The following is a 24,688-nucleotide window of genomic DNA, read 5'->3' as shown; positions in this document are numbered from 1 at the left end:
TGCAGTCCAGCTTACATTTTCATGATTTTCTAAACTACTTTCCTTGGCACAGTAAACCGATTTGACTAAACACATACATACAGTATATCTCAAAAGTGAGTACACCCTTTAGATTTTTGCAAATATTCTGTTATATCCTTTCAGGGGATAACATTATCCTACTGAAACTTTGATATAACTTAAAGTAGTCAGTGTGCTGCTTGAATAACAGTATAGATTTATTGTCCTTTGAAAATTACTCAGCACACAGCTGTTAATGTCTAAACAGCTGGCAACAAAAGTGAGTACACCCCATAGTGAACATGTCCTAATTGTGCCCAATGATGTTGTTTTCCCGCCCTGGTGTCATGTGACTCGTTAGTGTTACAAGGATTCAGGTGTAAATGATAAGCAGGGCTGTTAAATTTGGTGTTTTGGGCACAATTCTCTCTGAATGCTGAGTGCTTCCAGCATTGCTGCAGAGGTTGCAGAAGTGGGATGTCAGCCTGTCAGTGCCCAGACCATACGCCGCACACTGCATCAAATCGGTTTGTATGGCCGTCGCCCCAGACAGAAGCCCCTTCTGAAACCGATGCATAAGAAAGCCCGCAAACAGTTTGCTGAAGACAATGAATCCAAGAACATGAGTTACTGGAACCATGTCCTGTGGTCTGATGAGACCAAAATAAACCTGTTTGGGTCAGATGGTGTCCGGCGTGTGTGGCGGCACCCTGGTGAGGAGTACCAAGACAAATGTGTTTTGCCTACAGTCAAGCATGGTGATGGCAGCATCATGGTCTGGGGCTGCATGAGTGCTGCCGGCACTGGGGAGCTGCATTTCATTGAGGGACACATGAATTCCAATATATACTGTGACATCCTGCAGCAGAGCATGATCCCCTCTCTTCGGAAACTGGGCCGTAGGGCAGTTTTCCAACATGATAATGACCCTAAACACACCTCCAAGATGACAACGGCCTTGCTGAAGAAGCTGAAGGTTAAGGTGATGGACTGGCCAAGTATGTCTCCAGACCTAAACCCAATTGAGCACATGTGGGGCATCCTCAAGAGGAAGGTGGAGGAGTGCAAGGTGTCCAACATCCGTGCGCTCCGTGATGTCGTCGTGGAGGAGTGGAAGAAGATTCCAGAAGCAACCTGTGCAGCTCTGGTGAATTCCATGCCCAGGAGGGTTAAAGCAGTGCTAGATAACAATGGTGGTCACACAAAATATTGACACTTTGGGCACAATTTAGACATGTTCACTATGGGGTGTACTCACTTTTGTTGCCAGCTGTTTAGACATTAACAGCTGTGTACTGAGTAATTTTCAAAGGACAATAAATCTATACTGTTATTCAAGCAGCACACTGACTACTTTAAGTTATATCAAAGTTTCAGTAGGATAATGTTATCCCCTGAAAGGATATAACAGAATATTTGCAAAAATCTAAAGGGTGTACTCACTTTTGAGATATACTGTATATATTATTTTAGAAAACTTTAAGGCTGCTTCTGCTCAAAGCTGAATAACTCATTATCTGTGCATCAGCCTTCATAAATGATTATTTCAAGGTTTCATGGGTTCTTTCCATTATTTTGTTTGCCTAACCACTAAACATCCATTAAAAATAATCCCACCTCGAATGAATTCCTTCTAAAAAAACAGAAGGCAGAAGCTGCATTAGCACATTAAAGTTTCAAATATTATTTTCATTAATGGAAAAGTAAAACTGCTCTTTGACAAGAGGTGGAGTGGTTAGTACTTCTTATTTTTTGAGACCAACAGTGATGGCCAGACAAGTGAGTGAAGAATAAAGGAAAGCTAAATTTGTTTTTCACAAAGTTAATAACAAAAGGTACTGTTTTAAATTAAGAGACTTACATTTATCTTAAACTATGAGTGAATAAATAACAAAGAAATAGGGATTTGCATTCAACAACCACAACATGAATGCTGCAGCTATTTACTGCCTGAAAAACATTGTTGTGTCCAGTCATTGTTTAAGTATTTTATTAGCATGTACTGTAGACAATACACATTTAGCTAATAATATGACCAGAATATGAACCCAGTACTATACCTGTACAGAAGGCAGATATATATTTATATATTTTTTAATTTATATATATTTTTTTACTGTATTTCTATTTGTTTATTTATTTATATATATATATATATATATATATATATATATATATATATATATATATATATACACACACACACGTGTACTTAATGCGCATTTCTGTGTAACATAAAAGTTTAGGGCTGAAGCAATCAGTCAATTAGAAGATTGACAGATAGATAATTGGCAACTATTTTGATAATCTATCATTTAAGTGATTTGTTTTCAAGCAAAAGTGGCTAACATTCTCTTCATCGTAAGGAGTCGCTGCTTGTCTTTATCTTATGTCATAGCAAGCTGACGGGTGCATTTACAAAGAATGGATTGCGGCCGCTATAGCACCGTGAACAGTGCATCACTTGCAACCGCCATCTGCCCCGTCTCAAGGTCCGATTCACAAAAGATAGCTCATGATATTACACTGCAAACACACCCATTGTTTTGCATTAGATTACAATTATCCATGTAGCAACGTATAAATGAACACAGTAGGGAGGACAATGGAGAGCAAAAGATTTTAAACTCGACAGAGAGAGAGTCTGTATTTGGGATTAAATATCCCAGTCTGACAGCCCTTATAAATGAAGACACTAATAATTCCACTAGCACTGCGTGTGGCCATTAGCACTGATATTTTTTAATTGGACTGTTTTTCCTATGAGGCTAATTTGCATAGAAAATATTAATACGTAATAGGTAAAAAATATTACCTGATTTAAATATGTGCAAAGAGCACCGAGACGCAATTTCCTTGGCAGCGCAGTTAGAGGGAGCACTTCGCCCTTTGTGGTTGCTTTGAGAATTACACCGTTTCTTATTCACACCTGCAAAACTGAGCAAACACATTCGTATATTTCGGGTTTTAAATGTTAGTCGGAGAAAACAAGAGTTTCGGAAAAATCATGTTAGAATTTAGGAAAATGTGATTTAAAAAAATGCCTGTGATTTTATTATTTTTGCACCCACAAGCCTGTACTTACAGTCACTTCTAGGTGAGTAAAACAACAACCTAACCCAGTGAACCGGGCTATACGAGAGGTCAGTTTCTCTGTGTCTTATAAACAAATAATTAGACCCTCAGTGGAATCGCCCAGACAAACTGTGCACGGCAGGCTTTTGTAATTGGTTTGGGGATTGAGGTTAGTGTAGTTATTGATTTCTGTTTGATTTTCTCCATACTCTTTTCCTACGGTATCAGGGCCTCAGGAGCCCAGGAGAACACTTAAGGCAGTCGAGAGCAACAGGGTCATAGTAAGGTCTTTTTATTTCTTTTCTTTTTTCACATCCACTCCTCTGCACAGAAATGGCAATATTTTCAGACAAAGATATTATTTTGTTTCTCAGGCATGAAATCATTATTACATTGTAGCATTATTAAGGGAATAGACATGGGAAATTACAAGGGCCAACAGAACATGACCTCACCTTACTTTGATTAAATTGTTTAAAAAAAACAGAAAGAAAAAAGAAACTGAGGCCAAACTCAATACTTTGCTCACTAAAGTGGAAGGATAACTATACTATGGAGGATAACTGCAGATGTTCTCAGAAGCATCTTCAGGAGCGGATACTTCCCTTCACAAGCATTACAAACACACATCAGCCTGTGTCAAAGCTGTTTCATGGGGAGCCATTCAAAGTACCACGGAAGCTTAGTTAATGGGGAATAGAAAGCTCGAGCTAATTCACATGTCACAGTTAAATAAACCTTGTTATTATGGTGCTTTGTTATACTGAAACTTAGTGAAGGCAAATCTGCATCAACAAAGGATTACAAATGAATGCAATGTGTTGAGTGTAGGGGATTACCAACAACACACACACACACACACACACACACACACACACACACACTTTTAATCGCCTCTCAAGCACTTTCTCATGCTGACTGTGTATTTGTAGCAACTCTGCAGTTGCTCGAGGGTACTAGTGAGGGATGGTCTACATGAAGAAGAGGATGTGCTGTTGTCTCCTCTTTCCAGGTTCCTAGCCTGAGGAACAACATCTGCACGGGACCAATGTGTAAAAACATTTGCCCTTGGATAAATAAATTAAACTGTACAGGGTATTTTTAGAGCTCTAAAACAATATTTCTGATCCCCCTTTGGCACAACACAACTATACACTTTCCCTTGATGGATTATTTTTTCCAGGAATGTCATGGAGGCCCACCGCACATAAAGAAATAATTCTACAAACTACACATTTATTTTATTCAAATCTTTTTTGCTGTAGTTTGGTAGTGCGCTGGTCACATTATGGGCCAGATATTTACATGCACACTCTTACCAGATTCCTAATAAAACCAGACCAGACCAGTACTTGGGTTAAGTACAGATTTCACATGATTTAGAGTTTAGTTTCCATGACTTCTTTGACAGTCTGGATGTATTTTGCTGTTAATTAGTGCAATAACGGTGATAATTAAATTATAAGAGTGTATTTCAACAGCTCAAAGAAGATTGCCAAAGAATAATATCTTTCGATAATAACAATTAGGTAAGACCCTCACACTAATTATGACTGTTTGTCAAGGGATGTTACTAAGTGTATAGTTTCCTATTCTGTTTTACTGCAATTTCCCTGACAAGCAGCAATTTAATGACAGACAAAAGAAGAGTAAATTTATCTCCAGTGTGGAGCTGGGAGAGTTGGTAGGGAAGACGGCACTAAAGCACTCCCTGCCTCAAAGAAGAGATATTTTACCAGCGCGATTTAAGAGGCACTCTGGGATGGCATGACAAATATAGTGAATAAATTCAGCCACCAGAGGAAATATTTTAACAAGGAAAAAAAAAAGTGCTGGCACTGTGGAAGCACCAAAGTCAAGCCTAACATAAAAAAAAAGCTTACTGCACGTACAAACTACCAGCAGTGGTTCATTAGAGGAGCCATTAACTCCCAACACATACAGAAAGAAGACATGCTTTTCCCAGTTGGCTCTTGATGAATCACATCCAGTTCAAGTCTCCATGAATCTGCCTTTAACGGGTTGCTTGGATAAGGAACTCCCACAAATGAATATCATATTCAGAAGATACAAAATAATTATCAATGGGAATAATCAACAGCATGTCAAACCCTTTGTGTAATAGAGGCGTTGTGTTCCAATCAGCTCCTGCACCAGTTATCTTCATTATAAATCATATAAATAAGTCTTCCTTATTATTCAAATTAATAGTTTAAATGTCAGAAAACAATTTTCTGCGCAAAACTTTCTACCACAGCTCAACTTGTTTTGCCCGACTAACAGTCTAAAACCCAAAAAACATGAATCTTACAAAAAAAGTATGAAATAAAGAAAAACAAAAGTGTAAGTGTCTGGATGAAATCACTTCTCCACAGCAGCAGAAACAAAAACCTGGCTAGATGGCCACAAACGCTTGCTCTTTTGCAGATAATAGTGATAACAGCTTAGCTGCCATGGGAATAAAACTAAACTATTAACATTTCCAGCATTTGACTGTCTAAAAATAGCGAAGTTCGCAGTGACACCAAATCCCAGTGGGCATTGCACCTCCTGTGTATCTTAGAGAGAAAGAGTCAGCCTAGATCAGATAAAGACAGTGGAAATTGATGGAGAAAGTGAAGATCTGCTGCCCTCAGGGAGATAGATGGGGAAAAACTGAGATTTGTTTCAGAGAAAAACAGCCGACAAATGATCATTCTGAGTACTGGGACGGATACAAACAACAATTTCTGCCTCAACAATGGCCCCATGTCTCCTGAGGAGAAAGGAAAAAACATAACTGAACACCATGCTGTCAGCAGTGAAGGGGACAGCTGACGGGAAAAAGCGGCAGATAAGTGCTCCCCACCATTGTGCGAGATTCAACCCCGGGCTGTTTTTGTTTTTAGGTCTATCTATCTATCTATCTATCTATCTATCTATCTATCTATCTATCTATCTATCTATCTATCTATCTATCTATCTATCTATCTATATATATATATATATATATATATATATATATATATATGTACAATTTATATATACAATTTAGCATTTCCCTGAGAGCAAGAAAAAAAGCAACTCTTAATTACGGTGGACCTGAGAGCTCAACACACAAGCAAATGAAGAAACATCTTCACCAACTACTACGACAAATGCAAACATGGAAACTGTTTCCATGAGTCACTAAAAAGTGATGCACCGGCCGGGACACGCAGCGCCTGTTGTTGCTGCTGTTTGTGGATTATGAGCTGATTTAAATCAGCTATCTGTCAGCGGTGTAGGAAAATGAGCTAAAATCTATTTATTTTTTACTTTTTTTAACATCATTATCAAACTATTTAGATATTATTGCAGATATCTTCTGTTAACTTAGCCTTAACCTTTTGCTTATTCTTATAATAACTGAATCAGGCGATCACAGTTACGGATAGTCGACTTGAATTACTTCATAAATCACAAGGCACAAACCATGGCAACAACAAGCATGTCCCAGCTGTGCGCATCACTTTTTAGTGTCTCCTGGAAACAGCTTCTGTTGTTGTTGTGTGATTTCTTCTTTCTTTCTTTTTTTTTTTTTTTTACACGATGCGCCGAAAATTGAGGAAGAGGTTTCTTCACATTTCTTTGTGTTGTGTCTATTTGCGTGTGTTTTCACCTTGTGGGTCTGCGTGTGCATGTGTCCCAATTTGGCATTGTGGCTGACTTGATCCCATCGCAAAATGGTCTCTAGTCTTAAATTTGCAGTGTGTTGACCTTTCAGGGCCACCGTACTTAACCCACCACTTCTATTCAACCCTCAAGATTATAAAAGACAACACAAATGGACAAAATACATCAGTGACACATAATGCGCCCCCAACTGAAACCAGAAAAAACAGACAATAAATCAAAGATTAGCCAGTGAAAGCAAAAGTAACATCAATTATAGTAATTGTTATTGATACGATGATACACCTGTCCTTAAAAAAAGGTAAATTACAAGTTTAATTTGCCTTTGTGGCCTTTTTTGTCCTGATCAGAAGAACTCCTCTTTTGTCTCAGAAGGTTTATATGCTACACTACGCCCACATGTCCCCATGATAATGTGAGTATTAACACACATTAGTTGAGGGTGTGTTCATGCATGTGCATACAAGATGAGATCCAAGTATCTGATTGGCCTTCATCATCTGGTCAGGGACACATTTATGACTGGGCGAAAACACACTTCATCATTAAAGGTTCCCTGTAGAGTTGTTGACCTCTAGTAGCATGTGGTCCCCGTTTTGTTTATTGCATCTAGTTCAGATTGCAGTCCGCAGGGTTCACAGATTATGAAGAAGATGTATGCTGATGATTTCTCTTGCGTAATACTTGCAGCAGACGAAGAAATGTAGCGACAGAAAAATAACATCCATCCTTTCAGAATTGAGAACCGAGACATATTTAAGAGCTAAATGCTGCAGGGACACTACCAACTGTTAAAATGACTTTAACGGTAATATTCACCTGATGGTTGATAATGACAGCAGGCTTTCAGTGGCTGCAGGGAACAGAGACAGATAACATGACCACAAGACCGTGCGTTCTATCTTATCCCACAGGAAAGTTTTTCTGAACACAGAGCAAAACTGAAACTGGAAAATGGAATTGAACTGTCGCCAACACTTGAACTTGAGCACTTCAGTGACTAAAATTGCACTCTTATACAAAACTTTTTCGAGATATATTGTCTTTTTAATTTGTCACATTCTTTTTTCCATTTTCTGACACTTCTCTTTTCTTAGCTTCTGCTTTTAAAGCACTTAAATGTGTGAATCAAGGCACTGCAAATCCAACACTAGCACTCAGTGGCAACACCGAACATGTAATTCAGGACGACATTTGACTGTTGCCTGTAGCCCGTGTGCTAATGACAGTAATCTGTAAGATTATGGAGGATACCACTCCATCAGTGGCATGCGACCTTCCTTTCCCTAGCAATTTGCTTTCCCTTCATTTCTATTGCTTCACTTCTCCAACCACATCCAATAAACCCCTCATGTTAATGCTACGTTTCTTTTCTTGAGGTTTTTTTATACCGTTTTCTTTCCCAGGGAAAGTACATATTAATAAGCATTACTGTAAATGTGCCAGAATTAGCGAGGAGGATCGTTTTAATCTGTAGTCCGTGGCCAGGTGTTAAATTGGCATTTTACAATCAGCCTGTTTTGCTTCATTACATGGTTATCTTTTAGTGTCAACACGGTAGTACAATAGTGTTTCCTCAATAGTACTACCGTCTTTTCAGACATTTTGTAAGAGTCCTAATGTTTCACATAAAGGAGGGGATGATGGAACATAGTATCTCTATAGCCCCTTTATAGTCTTCATTTCATTTCAAAGCCCTGAAGGGAAAAAACTGTTCAAAGGGGCTGCCGGCATGAGTGCCAATACGAACAATCCAGGTGTCACTCAAGCAACAACCATCTTTACACAGACTTACTCAGCCCTGACAAATGAACAAGGACTGTTTGAAAGTCACTGAGCTGAATAAAGCAGTTAAGTCTTAAGCCTCTTCTTTTCTTTTTATCTTTCCCATTTTCTTTAGTTATCTTGGTGAGGTCCCAACCTCTGCACCTTAGTAATGTGCCCCCACCCTCTTGTCCGACTCATACTTGAATGGTTCAAAATTGCCTCTTGGATTGCTTTTCAGAAAATCCCTCAAGAGGACACTGGAGCAAAGTCATTTAATTTGCATGTCTATCTCAACAAAAGACACGACTAAATTGTTGGAATATTTTAGCCGACATAAGAGAATGAGTGCGTGTGCGTTCTTCTCTTCTTTAGCTGAGCCACATCACAGACATACAGACCGTCCAGGAGTTGGAAAGAGCTTTATGAGTCCAAATATTGCAAAAACTAAACATTTTGAAAGACTTTTGGACTTTGCTTTATACGACAGGTGCAGGTTTAACTTTAGCAGGTGACTTCACAGTATGTCCAGGTTGCTTTTGAATGCAGGACATTCTATTATCCCACCCAGTAGTGCATATATTACCAAAGCTCTTTAGTCGGCTACTCCAGTCATTTTTAACATTATTGTCACTGCATCAGCAGGACAAACCAGTGAAAACAAATGTACCAGCTCACAATCACAGACTGATAACATCAAAGTAGACAGCGAACATCTTTTAAGCATTTGCTCGATCTTCGCATCCTAAGTGATTGATAAGATGGCCACAGGCACAAAACAATTTGTCCCATATCCAGAAATAACCACACTTCTTAAATTGTGATCACACCCTACTGCCTGATCTTGATTCAGAGCGACAGCGCAACAGAGGATAAAGTTTGAATCGGATCAATCATATGTAAATGTGACATTTAACACCAACAGTAGATTCCCAGCTGCCTGAGGATGAAAGCCTATTTGAACATTTGACGGGCAAACTCCACAGAGCATCTCGTGGGAATTAGCTTGCAGGATCGTGATGCAACATACTTGATGAAAGAGGCCCGATACATTTTTGTTCATTAATATAATTAATTGGTTAAAAATAAAACATACCAGAGATATTGACTTCATTAAAACTAAATTGTTCTCATCGAAAGAAGAAATAAAACCTGCTAATAGAATGTCTGAGGTCTTAAACTTGAGCGTTCACCCTCATTTTTATTGCATAGAGAGTAATCAAGCCGGTATAAAACTCCAAACAATGCCTGTTAATAAAAGACATCAGGAGGGAATTAGAAAAAGAAAGATTAGGAAGGACAACTGGGATATTAAACAGGTGTGATACTCTCAAACTTTCATAGAAATTATAGATGGATTGAGGAGATCAAAAAAAGTAAAACAGAACAAAACGTTTAAACGTGTTGGAGACGCCTTCAACAGGCATGATACCCAACCAGTTCATACTTTACCAATAGGCTATCAGAACTTACTCTTGGGAGATGAATCTTAATGAATTGTATGATATTTTGGATATGACGAACCCAACTGACCATAAACCAAATAGTAAATTGGGTAAATTCTACTGCCATTTGTATATTGGTACAAGCATAGCTGCCTGACCATGGCTGTATTGTGCCTGACAGGCTTGTAAATATTACAGCCATGTTCCGTCAGTTTTATAGTTTATTTATTGGATTACATTCAAAGTGGCAGAAACGATAAAACGACCAGCAGCTTTAGTTAGCAGTTAGCTCGAGTTCAGCCACAGCACCGGGGAATTGCACTGACTGGGGCTCCATCTAACGGAGGCTGCCGAGTGCAGGTTCTGCCGACCTCTCTCTTCCCCCGACGGGCTGCTCTCCTGGCGGCGCCACCATGTTTGATGGTTGTTTTCTAGTTTCTGCCACTTTGAATTTAGTCCAACAAACAAACTAACGTAACGTTACACGGACTACAGCCCCCAGTTAACATTAGTGCCCCAGTAAACACCGATGGAGAAGCCCCACATGAAGATTATATGACAGCAGGGTTTTCTGACCGGCTCTCAGAGTTTCAGCCGTTTGGTCGAATTTCACATCTTTTTGGACCCAGTTTCGAGGTGAAATACTGCCCCCTATTTCTTTGGAGCAGGTGGCTCAGAATTACACATTGAACCTTTAAATGTGAAGACATGCATTCCATATTTGAAGCATGTTGAATTGTGTATATAATTACTTTGTATTTTTTATTGGAATGTATTATTCAAGCCACCGTCTATGTGCAATGTATTGGAAAAGTTATGCTTAATTAGGTTTTAAATGAGGAAAAAGTTGGTCAGTTGCCACAGCAGATGGCAGCTAAAGGTTTTTTGACTGATTGTAAATGAGAGACATATAAAAAGGTTGGACATTTATAAAAATTCCTGTGTGACAGAAGCTCATTGAAGATTGTAATTTTGTAGATGGAAATTCAAAGTCCCAGTGAAACAGAATTTAGAGCGTCTTTAGCTTCTGTACTCCGACGTATGTCCCCAGTTAAACTGAATATTTGAGTGTACAGTTACAAGAGAGACTTAAATCAAATCCTTCGTCTTTGATTTGGCTGCTAAAAAGTGGACGGACTTACAATGATACAGAGCTACAAAGGACTGTGGCTCCACACACACCTACCTTGGCGCTAAAAGTTGCAGATTGATTGATGGATGTCATGATATTTTTGGTTGAAATTGGTTGGTGCTAGCTTACATGAGCGCATGTCATATTTGGTTTACAGGGGAAAAAAGATGATTGGATTTTGATATACATTTTAAAATAAATTGTTTTTTCTTTGGCATAGGCTATATCGTTAAAAAAAAGTTGACAATTTGATGGGGAATGTGTTCTAAACAAGGCATTTTTCATTAATCTCGAATTTAAGTGGACACTTTGCTAATAAAATCAACCTAATCACATGGGTTGACCCCTGAACCTCGTTAGTGTCATGAGTTAAGCCTAAAGGTATGGCGGAAACGTATACGAAAATAGCTCACAATTTGTCCAAATACGTCCAACTTGTCATCGGATCGTAAAAGTGAACGTATACAGATACGCATGTCTAACCTATTGATAGAGCATCACTTACTTATACGAAATGTATCAGACGAATGCCCAACGAATGCAAAACGTATACAAAAATCATCCTCACTTCTTCACAGCACATCTTGATGAATACATCAGCCCATCATCAGAGAGCATGGAGGATGCTGAGAGGCTGCGACAAGAGTACATTCTAGCTGTTCTCCAGCATCAGCATGACGTGAACCAAATGGCACTTTTTCAGCTCCGTTAGCCAGACGCTCTGATACGTTTTATATAAGTAAGTGACACGCTATCAATAGGTTTGACATACGTATAGTAATTCATTATGTATACGTCAGCTACAACACCGCTGTGGAAAAGTTTGTCGTGTTCGGCGTATCGTCTGCGTCCTTCAAATGATCACAACTTACCCTTAATTTATATCAACGTATTGCCGATATTTCATGTGTGACAGGGCCTTAAGGGGCTTTGAATTTAATTTCAGTTCCTCCTCCATATGGAGCCTAAGCCTACCAATGGGAATAAAGTGTTTGAAGGAATATGTCCTCTTTCTTCTTGATAACAATATTTCAAAAGTTATACACCCCACAGAATTTTAATTTAGCCAGGCTCTAAATCTTCCAGCATATGACACTGGCCCCATTACTTTGTGAGGCATATAAACCCCACAACCTTTTCTGACCTTTCTGAACGTACGCCACCTTTTGCCAAAAGTCTGCATGATTAACAGGCCCTGCGGACTAGCATCTGTGCACTGCTTTGCATCACTTTCGCCCATGTGGACGCCACTAATAAGAATTGGGAGAGGCAGCACCTTATGTCCCAAAAATGAGGCTTCATTCTCTATCGTGCTGAGAATGACTTTATGATCACTGTCACACCATGTGTGTCAGTTGCTAAAAAAGGCCATTTCTAAAGGAACAAAAGAAAACTTGCTTTATATTCAGTCCAGAACCTCTGTGCTGGCAAGAAACTTCAGTGCCCTGAAGCGAACAAATGTTCCATCGTCTGCCTTTCACAAACCTTTAGATCTCTGTGAATGTCAGCAATAATATTCTGCTACCCAAGTCCCCAATCCAGTCTGAAGGCCTGGCCACCGTGCTCGAAATCAAGTCTCAAGATGCCAAGGCATCTGTGATGTAGCCCACCACTAAAGAGCCACAGCACGGAAGAAAAACACTGGGGCCAATCGATGGTCTGACTAGGCAAATATCAGGCCCAACCGTGGGGCAGCGACTCAAAGTGTCCGACAGACAGAAATCATTCTGCCATGACAAGCCAGGCATGTTAAATGCTGATGAGCTTGTTTGAAAAGGTCTCGCCACTTGGGATATTCAAAGTGTCCGCCATCAACAGCATGCTTTATTCACTAAAACAAACTGACTGAGAACCGTTTGTGTCGTTAGGCTGCTTCTGTTAAATGTGAGCCTTGTTTTAGTTGAAATATTGTTGTTAATTTTATACAGATATAAACCGCTTCCCCCGCCCAATCAGGATCCCTATTTTATTTACCTAACACACACACACACACACACACACACAACTTGTTGCTCTCGCAATAAATATTAGCAGCTCTGTTTAAACGATGTTAGGCTGCGAAAAACGTGCACGTAGGCTGAAATTCAACCGTGTTGTTCAGTTGCAAGATGCAGTGACTTAAACCAAGTAAACGAATCATGAAATTACAGGTAATAAATATGGTTCTTTTAAATGCTCAAACAATTTCAATTCTTGGTTATCACTCTTGAGTGTAATATTATGAGGATTTCATTTTAGGCCTTCAAAAGGCAATGCTGCCTCTCAGATTAGACCTTGTTATCCGTGTCAAGGGGCATTCTGGGTGAACGCTGTGATGCAAGAGAATCACTTTCCAGGAGGTAACACGTTAATAAAATATTGAGAACTGAATTTCTCTGTGAATTTCCACAACAAATTCGACTCAAGTGGTGCGCATTGTGCTTTGAGACCACGCAGGGAGGATAACATCATCCATGTTGAACTGATACTCAAGCTCGCACAGCTGTATTTAAATAACTACATGGCTTTCTTTAAAAAAAAAAATATATATATATATATATACATATATATATATATATATATATTATTATTATTTTTTTATTTATTTTTTTCACAGTACAACTCCACTTTACAAATGTACTAGAGTCCGAAAATAAAGAGCCAACAGCTGCAAAGTCCACCTGCACTGAAGAACTGTCCAAACAGCGAGTTACACCCAAAGATGTCATTCATGTTACATTCATTTAAAATTAAACAGATTTTCTGGGCCATCATAACTACAAGACATTTCTCACTGGATTTCATAGCTGAGGATAAAATATGTGTTTAATGGCAGAAATCCAAGATCCAGAACTCTTACAACAATCTTTTTTCTTTTTTCACGCCTTGGTCCAAGGCATATCCAACCACGAAATTCCATGAACATAAATTTACATTTCAGAGGTCTCCAGATAATATATAATATAATATAATATAATAATCCTCTGCCCTCTAGGCCTGCCTTCTTCCAGAACAGGTCAATATGAGAGTTGAATATTAATAGCTGGAAGGATAATAATGGATGACAGTGAGCCACCCACATGAGACATTATAGAACCTATATTCCCTCTGTTCATTTAGTTCATTCTGACCATCTAGCTAAAAACTAAAGAAGCCAAACACAACAGCCTGCACCAAATGTCATCCTTCATGAAGTTTATACAGAAACTGTTTTAGAGAGTTGATGATTAAACTTTGTGGTCATTAGTTAGATTGCATTTGTTTTGTTTGTTGCTACATGTACCTAATAAACTGCCAATTGAGTATTTGGAAAAATCCTATATTTAAATCCATGTATCAAAAGTAGAGAAAGGGAATCAAAGACCATCAAACAGTAGTAGCTATTATTGTATCTGATTCAAGACATATCTATTTATGTTACAGAGTTTGTGAGAGGGCTTTGTTTATTATAGTATTTCCCATTATATGGAGATATCGGCTACAACTAACTACAGCCAGTAAGAGTTGAGACAACACAGTAAATGATATGTAGCAAGTGTAGAAACAGTGATCAGAAGATGATATAATATTGCTGGTAACGGAGACTAATGTCCACTTTGATGGCTATGAGCTGACCTCTCAGACAGGCTAAGTGCCACTGGAGCAGAGCCAAATTTAAACAGTGTCTAAGCAGATGGTGGAGGCGGCCAGACAGGACACACAAACACTTTCCTCCAGCAGAAGCAGAGTGATGGAGACAACCTGTGGTGTTGCCACCTGTTTCAGCACACTGCATAATTAAACCACATCCACAAAAGTCTCGGCTCATCACAATGACTCACTTTCCCAGCATCCCTCAAGCAGAGCTCAGCGAGAGTATTCATAAAATAGTGCTAAAAGGAGCTCAAATTGTTCTCTTTCTTTCTTCTCCTCCATCTTAAAGTTCACTCCACGCCTCCACCTTCTCTCAAACTATAGATCTCATCCGGCTGTACCTAACAAACAACTCCCAACCCTCCAGGGGATGTAAATAAAGGATTTGACTTGCTCCGCTTTTCACAAAACATATTTTAACTTTGTGTTGCCTGAAAACATACACAGTATGACTCAGATGTGCATGTGACAATCATGGAGATAGATATTGATCATTTACTTACTTCGTGCTTGACGTCAGCCCACCTTAGAGTTAGCAATGATTCATTCTATCACACACACACACACACACACACGCATTTCCTTTTCTGATTTCCTGGCATACAGGCAGCATCATAATGGTTATTTAATCATTGTCTAAATGTAAAATACTTCACACTGAGTCAAAATAGAAAACCCACTATACTATCTATATCTGTGTTCCATGAATGTTTTAATGATGTGTTGTGTGCTGACTCAATGTACAACCAGCTCTGTGAGAACATCAAAGCCCATAGGGACAAGTACTGTATGTGATGGGCTTAAGGCTTATGATGCTGCGTGTGTGAAGAACCAGTGTGTTTCCCTGTGATGCACAGTGAATAATTCTGCTTTTCTTCACAAGTACATTTCAAATCTAGGCATTTCTCACATGACAGATGCAGAGAACACATCTGTCAAAGCATTGGGTAAGAGTTATGCAGTGCGTTCATGTAAAAGTATACTTTTATTTCTTCTTATTTTAGGGTTATTATTGGCATCATACCTTGATGTAGTGTTCTAGTCGAGGGTAAACTCTCCTTATTCCCAGAAGGATAGAGAAAAACGTCCTGTAGGGGAAAGAGGTAGTGACCACGTGTGTGACTTCGGGAAAGGAAAAGACATTGAAGCCGGATGTCTCATAGCTCTTTAAAAGTTCCTCGTCCACCTTGTTTTCTCCCTCGCTCAGAATACTGCCGACAGCATAGCGGCACTGAGGTCCCGGCACCTAGAAACAAGGATCAAACAAAACTTTTTTATAAAAACGTCATAAGAGAGAACATATCAACTAGATAGACTTGATGTATCAGATAGAAAAGATGCACACACTCTGTAGTCTTTCCAACAGTTCACCTTTTCCCTCCAATACGTCAACAACAGCGCTGACAGACAGATTAATGCTTTCAAGGAAGAAATGCTTTCTGTCAATTGTAAAACAATTCATAGAGTTTGCTAGCATTTTTGAGCACAACACACTACATCATCTTCCCTCTTGTCAGTCAATCTCCCTGAAAAAAAAGGGGGAGTGGGGGCCATCAACATTTCCACAGTACCCGTCTCTGAAGACTGATATACACTGACTCATAAACACTAGTGAGTAATGCAAGGTGATTTTATGAGTAGTTCCTAGTATACACCAAGAAAATGATGTGATTTTATCAAAATCAAGAAAAGATATCTTCTCTGATGTCAGCCAGGTGCCAAATTTAAGGAGAAAATATCCCTATTAAATAGTAGAGCTCCAATTAATTGGAGCATTTGGCAGCAAAGCAAGTATTGCTCCGTTCTCCATTCTGAGCACCCTGATGCCCATTAAAAGAAGAAGGAAAGGGAGACACTCTTTATAAATGAATACTCCTGGGATACCCAAGACTTTCTCCCCACTGTGCTGAGCGTAATAATGTAATAAATAAGCTGGAATTATCCAATTTGTCCATAAAACCTATCAATGCTACACTTCTAGCATAGCCAGTGTGTCTGAAAATGCCTATTTTCACCTCTGTTCCTCAACACGCAAGGTCAGTCATGGGTAGAAGTGTGATGTTCACCGTGCACTGCAGACTAAGCTACTGTTTCAAACAACCCCACATTCAAAGTTACACGCACGCACGCACGCACGCACGCACGCACGCACGCACGCACCTGAAGGTAGAAACTCTTCCTGAGCCTCTCAGTGCTGACCTCGTGTATCTGGTACCTTCTTCTTGACCTCAACAGGGAGAAATCCTGAGATCCTTGAGATCCTTAATGATTCTCCGAGCCTTATTCTTACAGCGCCTGATGTAAATACAGTAAATACCCTCTAGGCAGGGTAGAGCGCCGCCTCTTCAGCTGAATGAACCACACTTTGCAGAGCCTTGCTTCCCTTAGGTTCCAAGCCTATATTACACGCACTGTTTACTCGTGCCAGTGGTGTAAGTTATAGATTTTTCCTCCCATATGTTGGCATTGTTGCCACGCATGAAGCAGCAAACATACTCACAACTTATATATAAGATAAAAATGACAGGTAAAGCACACCTTGTTTGTCAGGCTGAGCCTCGCACCAATAATAGTGACTGTCACTACAGTCAACAGAAGAGTCAGTTTCTTACTCTCCAAACTAAAATAGAACGTGCCGCACACTTAAATATAAACTACGTTGATCTTAAATATCCAATTAATGGCTGCTGCTTTACTGACCTTATTTTAAGTACATTTGGAAAACTTTACACTCGAGTATGTTATTAAAACTTTGGATGTTTTGGGGGCTCACAGTGGGGCGTACGAGCCAAGTGAATTTATTAATCATCACAGGGCTTCATGTAGGGAGTCCAGAACAATGAAGCAGCGCCAAAAGCACAAGCCTCTGTCGACAATCTTTGTTTGCTTCTCTGCACTCATCAAGACACAAGCGTACTGTCTTTTGATGTTTCTTCAATACACTGACAGCTCATCTGAATCAAAAAAGTTTCTGAAATCCAACTGAAGGAACAAGGGTGATGTGCCTCTGTTGCACATGGGCTGAATGGACTCTGGAAAGGCAACGAAGTAAGAAAGGCAAACTATCTTCACCAGCATACAAAGTACTTTCCATCCACGCTCAGATTCAGAGAGGCTTTCATTTTAAATGTTTTACTCTGACTGACTGAAAGGGCAAGAATCAGAGAGATGTTCTACTATTTCATCATTTCACCACAAAGACTAACATTCGAAGTGATACACATTTCATGTCCGGCCCCTGCCTTAGCTGCCATGCGCACAGGCTTTCATCATATTTTGACCCAAACATGGGTCACTGAAGAAGTGCAGACACATGTGTCATTTCACTCCAATTCCACTTGTCACACAAAGCTTTGTATTTAGACAATCTATGTCTCAAGGACCGCAAGCCCCGACCCTGATCCCTTACTCGGCATATCAAGTTTGACAGAAAAATACATGATCCATCCCTGTTACCTCCCTCCGACATTTGTCAAAGTTGGACGCAGAGGGGGGAGCGGAGGAGACGAGAGCTGCAGGGTAGAGGTGGAGTGGGAGCACAGGGTCAGAAACCCCCTTGCTTTGAAACTGTGAAGTGGCTGGTGTAGGAGAAGGGTTTAGGGAGTGGGGCACAGAATGTGTGTTAGCCGTTTGAAGGAACAGACAGAGCTGCTCCAGCCCTGTATCCATGGCAACCATCTGAGGACCAACTCAAGTCCTCATTGAGGTCTTTTGTTTCTCCAGAGGAAGTGATTAAAGGAGGTAAAAGTGAGAGAACCGAGGATGAGACTAGACACGCTGACACTTATCCTCTGTCAGCTGCACTTTTGAAAATCTTTCTCACTACAAATATCAATGGACAGTGTCTCGCTATTTAGACAACGAATACCAGTCCTCCTTTTTGTGAGCACCCTCTGAGGCTGGGGACGCTGGGACTGAATGGAATCCTGAGGCTCGGACGCTAATGAGCCGAGATCATTACTCCAATTATTTTAACTTAGATCAGGACTTGGCTGTGACTGTGCGGAGGAACTATAGGACCCACTGCTATCCTAATTGCGGGCTTGGGAAAAAGAGGATGAGCATAACAAGAGTGTTATGAAGCAGAGCTGAGAAGAGTCTATCACTGAACTCTGGTTACACTCCAGCAGGTTGTTGTGCATCAGGCTGTGGCAGGTTTAAGTAGCACCACTTAAGAAAATGCTGTTGAAAGGCAGCTCTAAAAATGGCATATATCAGCATATTTCAGAGACAGAGAATAACTGCAAATATCAAGAGTTGAGCGATACGATAAGCGATAAGGTAATATCACAGTATAGTTGATTCAATACCTCAATACTGATAGTTTGAGTTCTGACGCTTCCATATACAATATTTCTTCTAAAATAAGGGTAACATGGGAAGAAAGTATCACTGATGACGGCCAAACTAGTTGGTTGATCATTACACTCAGCATGAGCTGCTCATTTGTAACCAAGTGTAAATAACATGGTTAAATACTGATCGAGGTGTATGGTAGGCTACATAGCAGAAACACGTCTCTGTATAATCATCTATACAAATAATTATTTTATTAGCGATTCAATTATTGGGTTTTTTTAACCAACTGATTATTCATTTGGTCTATAAAATTACAATAAATTATGAAAAATGTAGAACTCATCTTCAAATTGCCCGTTTTATCCGACCAACAGTCCAGAAGCTATTCAGTTTACAATGAGATAAAGCAGAACAACTTCACATTTGAAAAGCCGAAACCAGAAAGTCATTTTAGCTTTATAAATGACTTAATTGATCAGCGCTAACAAGTCCTTTATTATTTAATCTTATTAGCATGATATTACAATATTCTAGATATATTGATGATATTTAATCTCATATACATCCCATGCATTCTCTCATAGGGGTCATATAGAGGTCTGCAGTTTGCTATGGGTATGACAGCCAGCTAGTGTTCTCCATTTAATATTAAATAGCAGATTTCTAAAGATCCCCTGTTTTCCACCATTGTTAGCTGAACCTTCAGAGTGCATCAAACTGAAGCCTACTGCTGCTTAACCATGTCAAGCTGCTGCTCCTTGTCTCATTCCTTCTCCTTCTGTTTCGGCTGAGCCTGTTGAAAAAACAACTCACGCTGGACCTGCTTTAAAATGTGCGAACAAGCCCTGCATGCTTTTGGAAACCCCAGAGATTGGGCAGTATTATGTATCAGGAAAACAGATCCAGCAGATAATATTTCCTGCTGCTTATAGACACTGAGATTTTGGGATGAATGTAGTTCACACAGGAACGGTTGGCAATGTAGGAAAACATATTGCAGAGAGATCCAACTTACAAATTGTACTTGAAGCAGCATTGGTGTGGCGGTAAAGGAAGCCACACGAGTTTCAGTCACATTCACAGAAGTGTTGTAAGTTTCCACATTTTGACTCTTTATGGAACTCCAAAATGGTCAATATTAAATAAATATTGTGAAAGCCCCAAACTAACAAGACAAGCTAGTCGACTGACTGCCAGAGGGTGAATCCAATTTAACATAACCCTGGCTGGAAAGTTGTTTGATTAATAGATTGAGGGAATATGTTTGATTAATAATAAACTTCTATTCTGCACAGCTGTAATTACACTCCCTATTGGCTCATTTGCATTGTGCCCCTTCCACATGTGTATAACACATCACAAAAACAATTAAACACCTATACTGTATATCACATGAGCAGTTGAGGAATCTGACTGAGACTCTCTAGATAAGGCTACTGTTTAAATAGCATACAAGGATGTCGTTACAAGAACTTACCCCAGCAGTTCGATTCAACAGATCTCATTCAACTGCAAAATCAGCTAAAACTAATTGCGATCAATACTGTACTGTGAAAAAATAGATCAATATCGTGAAATAAAATTCAGTAGTAGTTTTTAACAATGTATTGTGATTAATGCTGTTAGCAGGTGACCATAGAGTATTGATTTGTACATTTGAGTCCAACAGAGACCTCAAATTAAGCTTCTGTTTGGGACTACATGTCGGGACCTTAAAATGACCATCTCAAAAATGCACTCAGATAATATTTTATGACATCTGTGACATCTACGAATTCACAAAACACACCACACCCTGTACAGATGGGCTATGACACTGCTCAAGGGGAAACATAAAAAATAGTAGCCAATGTGCCAAAAGTCTGTAAAATGCTGGGGAAATTAGAAGACAGGATGTCAAGACTGCATGAAATCCCACTACACATACTACACCACACACTAATCATTTATCATAATAGGATGAATTTAATGTATACAAAGCGACCGTTATCTGAGAAGTAATAAATTGTTATTTGACAACTACATTCGTTTAAGAAAATGGTGTTATTGCCATCTAGCGGTCGACTAGGCTACACAACTTGTTTTACATAGTAAACTCTGCCTTATTTTTAAGCTAAAATATTGAGTAAAGTGATACACCGGTACAAAAAACTGGCATCACAGGTAAGTGCTGTGGATGCTTAATGGATGTTTACCTTTTTAGGGTCATCATAGTATACTCCGATACATGAAAGCTTTGGTCCAATCCGGTTAGACTCCTTGAAAAGTTGTCTGCAGTCTTTGTACGGTCCTTCTTTGAATTTGTAGGCGAATGTAATCTTCTTTACGGGAGGAGAGCCAGATAGTATGGTAATGTCAGAGAGGAGTCCCGAGCACAAAATGTAACCGGCTATTGTTATTAGACTTATCAACAGGCTAATGAGCACACACAGACTGACCCAGTCTGGCATAGTAACTTGTTAAACGGCAAATATCGTTATTTAACTTATTCTGAGCCCTTAACACAGTTGTTACAATTTCCTGTAACCGTCTAACATTTAAAATAAAAAAGTGTGGTCGTTTTCAGTTGGTAATGTTGTCCTTCAATGAATTAAACACCAAAGATAACACACTGCACAGGACTTCCTGGAAAGTACCATCTACGCCGACAAAAGGGGGGGGTTTTGATACAAATAAACTTGCAAAACTATTGTTTTTTAAACAGGTCTATTTCAAAAACATTTATTTAATTCATATTTAATGGTATTGTATATGTGTACAGTAAATATGTGCATAGGTCATTTGATTAATGTTCGAAAAGTACCAACATTTGTAACCGGCAACCTACTTTATTGTGATGCCCATTGTTTCCTTTTTAGTGTCATTTATTTTGAATGGAAGTTTCATGTTTCATGGTGTTTCCAAAGTTCAACTATTGTTAACATGGCAGCTCACTAACTGTTTTACCTGATCAATTTTGTTCGGATACTTAATTTCAAATGTATGATCAGGAACAAATGTAGTAGATCATTTAGAAACTCTGGTTTAAATGACTTACCATGTGTGGTTAATAATTAATTTTAAACTGCGCGGTGCATGATCATGGCATTCATGCATGACTTCCTTGATAGCGAGATGGCCTTGTAAATTTAAGAATTGCAACAGTTACATTTGAAAACATTTTTGTGATTTCATTTTAAAGATACTGCAACAAAAAAATAATCATTTAAAATTAAATCAGCCTTGAATGTTGTGTGAAAGGTTATCTGTCCCGCCCCATGAGGGCTGGACTTCCAGGGAACTTCATAACACTGGACCGCCCAACTAGAGATAAACTGAGCGTCTTGCTTTCTTATCTAATACGAGTTTGTGTAATTCATCCGGAATTTTTGAGAATGGTTGGGAAGGTGAAAACGTTTTACGACGTGACAGCTAAAATGCTGTCTGGAAAAAGCTTCAGTTTCTCTGCACTGAAGGGGAAAGTTGTTCTCATTGAGAATGTGGCGTCTCTATGAGGAACAACAACAAGGGACTATACTCAGATGAACGAGCTCAACAGTCGTCACTCCGCCAAGGGACTCGTTATTCTGGGTGTGCCCTGTAATCAGTTTGGACATCAGGTAGGCCATGAGTTGAACAATGACTGATATAGGCTATTCTGTTTACCAATGGGATTGTATTATTATCATATTTAGAATATAATCTGATGTGTCTACTCGGACTCTAAAATAGCTCAAATGTAGGCATATTTGTGCTTCTTGGTCATCAGACTATAGAATGAAATTGCAATAGCCTATCACAACCCAATTTAATGTAAAAATCTTACATCTGATTAGATATCAGATAAATATAGGGAATACAAAGTACAACATTTCTTTCTGCAATGCAGCATAGTAGAGTATAAATGTGAATTGTTATATAAAAAAGATTCTCACAAATGCGTTTAATCATCAATATTGCATACAGTCCATCTATTATGTAATTAATGTTTCTGTCTTTTTTAATAACAGGAGAACTGCAAGAATGATGAAATCCTAAAGTCTCTGAAGTATGTACGTCCAGGGAATGGGTTTGAACCCAAGTTCCAGCTCCTCGAGAAGATGGATGTGAATGGAAAGGGTGCCCATGCCTTGTTTGCATATCTGAAGGAAAAGCTTCCATTCCCCTGTGATGATGCCATGGCTCTTATGACTGATCCAAAGTTCATCATTTGGAGTCCCGTCAGTAGAAATGATGTCTCCTGGAACTTTGAGAAATTCCTGGTCAGTCCTGATGGCGAGCCTTACAAACGCTACAGCAGAAATTTCCTTACTATTGACATCGAGGCAGATATTAAAGAGCTTCTTAAGAGGGTCAAGTAAAGTGTGCTACAACATGCTCTGGGTGGCTGTAAAGGATATCAGTTATGACCAGCCTGGCCAAAAAGATTAATCTGTTTGTTTTGGGTATTTCGTCAAGTTTTTTCACCTTCACAGTTTAAGCCAATTAAAACACTTCTAGAGTTGTGATATTCCCAGAGTGGTACACTGTGGTTGTTCAGCCTATTTACTTAATGATGACACTCTTTGAAACCTTGTGTGGGGAGTTTCTGATGAACATGTAAAATACTGACTGCCTTACTGTGTAAACCTCATATGACAATTATCTTAATTTGAACTCAAAGAGGAGACATACAAATGTAATGTCATATAAAGTGCTATTGTCATTTATGTACACTGCATGCTTGAGCTGCAATGATTAGTCGACTAATGGGTTACGTCGATTGTCATTAAAAAAAAAATGTGAAAAAATTGATTTTCTGCTTTTCTTGTTTTATATTATATTATACTGAATATCTCTGAAGTTACACAACAAGCCATTTAAAAACAACTTTAACTTTGAGAAACTGCGACAGACATTTTTCAATATTTTCTGTCATTTGAAAGACCAAACGATTATCGATTTATCTAGAATAAGTAGCAGATTAATCAATAATGAAAATAAAGTTATACACATACAACTCCAGTATGAATGTGGAAAATGTAAGCTATTTAGGCTGGAAGTATTAATGTAGGACTACTTCTTTATGTAAGAAATAGTGTTTGTTTATGTGAACAAAATTAAGGAATAGTTTTGACAATTACGAAGAATTAGCCAATTTAGACTAGACATGGTGAGAGTTGAATTCTCATGTCCCGAAGGTGCAAAATAATAATTTGGTGGCAACTGTAACCAGTGGTGAACAGTAACTAAGTATATTTACTTAAGTGCACTGAAGTACAATTTTGAAGTAGCCTGCTTAACTTCAGCATTTCCATTTCTTGCTACTTTCTACTTCTACTCCCCTACAATTCAGAAGGCAAATGTTGTAGGCTATTTTTTAATCCTAACTTAAATTAGCTAATTTTACTTGGAAAAAACATGTTACTTCTTTACCAGCTGTGTCATTAAATTGATGAACACATGCATAACTAATTATAATCCATTAATATAATATAAATCCTATTATTCTGAGATGGGTGGTTGTGCAGAATGAGTACTTTTACTTTTGGTACTTTAAGTATATTTTGATACCAATACTTTTGTACTTTTACTTCAGTTACATTTTGAATGCAGTACTTTAACTTGTAACAGAGTAGCCTAATGTACTTCATCCACCTCTGGCTGTACCGTACTACCGTTACATCAGCACAGCTGATTGGTACTCTAACTCTAGTGAGTGTCTCGTTACATTATAGTGCATAACGTT

The 24,688-nt window shown here is 38.9% G+C and overlaps 2 protein-coding genes across 3 annotated transcripts in view; one reads left to right on the top strand and one right to left on the bottom strand.

Annotated features, from left to right (window-relative positions):
• tex264b (testis expressed 264, ER-phagy receptor b) overlaps window positions 1-22,197 on the bottom strand; it is a 37,164-nt gene extending 14,967 nt beyond the window's left edge. The window contains exons 1-3 of one of the 2 annotated variants that reach the window (XM_029431878.1): window positions 22,019-22,197; window positions 21,177-21,302; window positions 15,707-15,928 (exon numbers count right to left, since the gene is read on the bottom strand). In XM_029431878.1, the coding sequence (XP_029287738.1) occupies window positions 15,707-15,928; window positions 21,177-21,302; window positions 22,019-22,021 (351 nt within the window). In that variant the 5' untranslated portion in view covers window positions 22,022-22,197. Of the gene's footprint in view, window positions 1-15,706; window positions 15,929-21,176; window positions 21,602-22,018 lie in introns of those variants that run through there. The other variant, XM_029431877.1, reaches the window with a different exon arrangement.
• Window positions 22,042-23,754, top strand: LOC115008331 (glutathione peroxidase 2). Its single transcript, XM_075074123.1, has 2 exons — window positions 22,042-22,580; window positions 22,971-23,754. Exons 1-2 carry the CDS (start codon window positions 22,239-22,241, stop codon window positions 23,319-23,321), a joined length of 693 nt encoding a protein of 230 aa, XP_074930224.1. The 5' UTR covers window positions 22,042-22,238; the 3' UTR covers window positions 23,322-23,754.
• The last annotated feature ends 934 nt before the right edge of the window (window positions 23,755-24,688 follow it).

This window comes from Cottoperca gobio, chromosome 5 (genome assembly GCF_900634415.1).
Source record: "Cottoperca gobio chromosome 5, fCotGob3.1, whole genome shotgun sequence".
In the NCBI taxonomy this organism is placed as follows: domain Eukaryota; kingdom Metazoa; phylum Chordata; class Actinopteri; order Perciformes; family Bovichtidae; genus Cottoperca; species Cottoperca gobio.
This window is presented reverse-complemented; position numbering and strand designations above follow the sequence as displayed.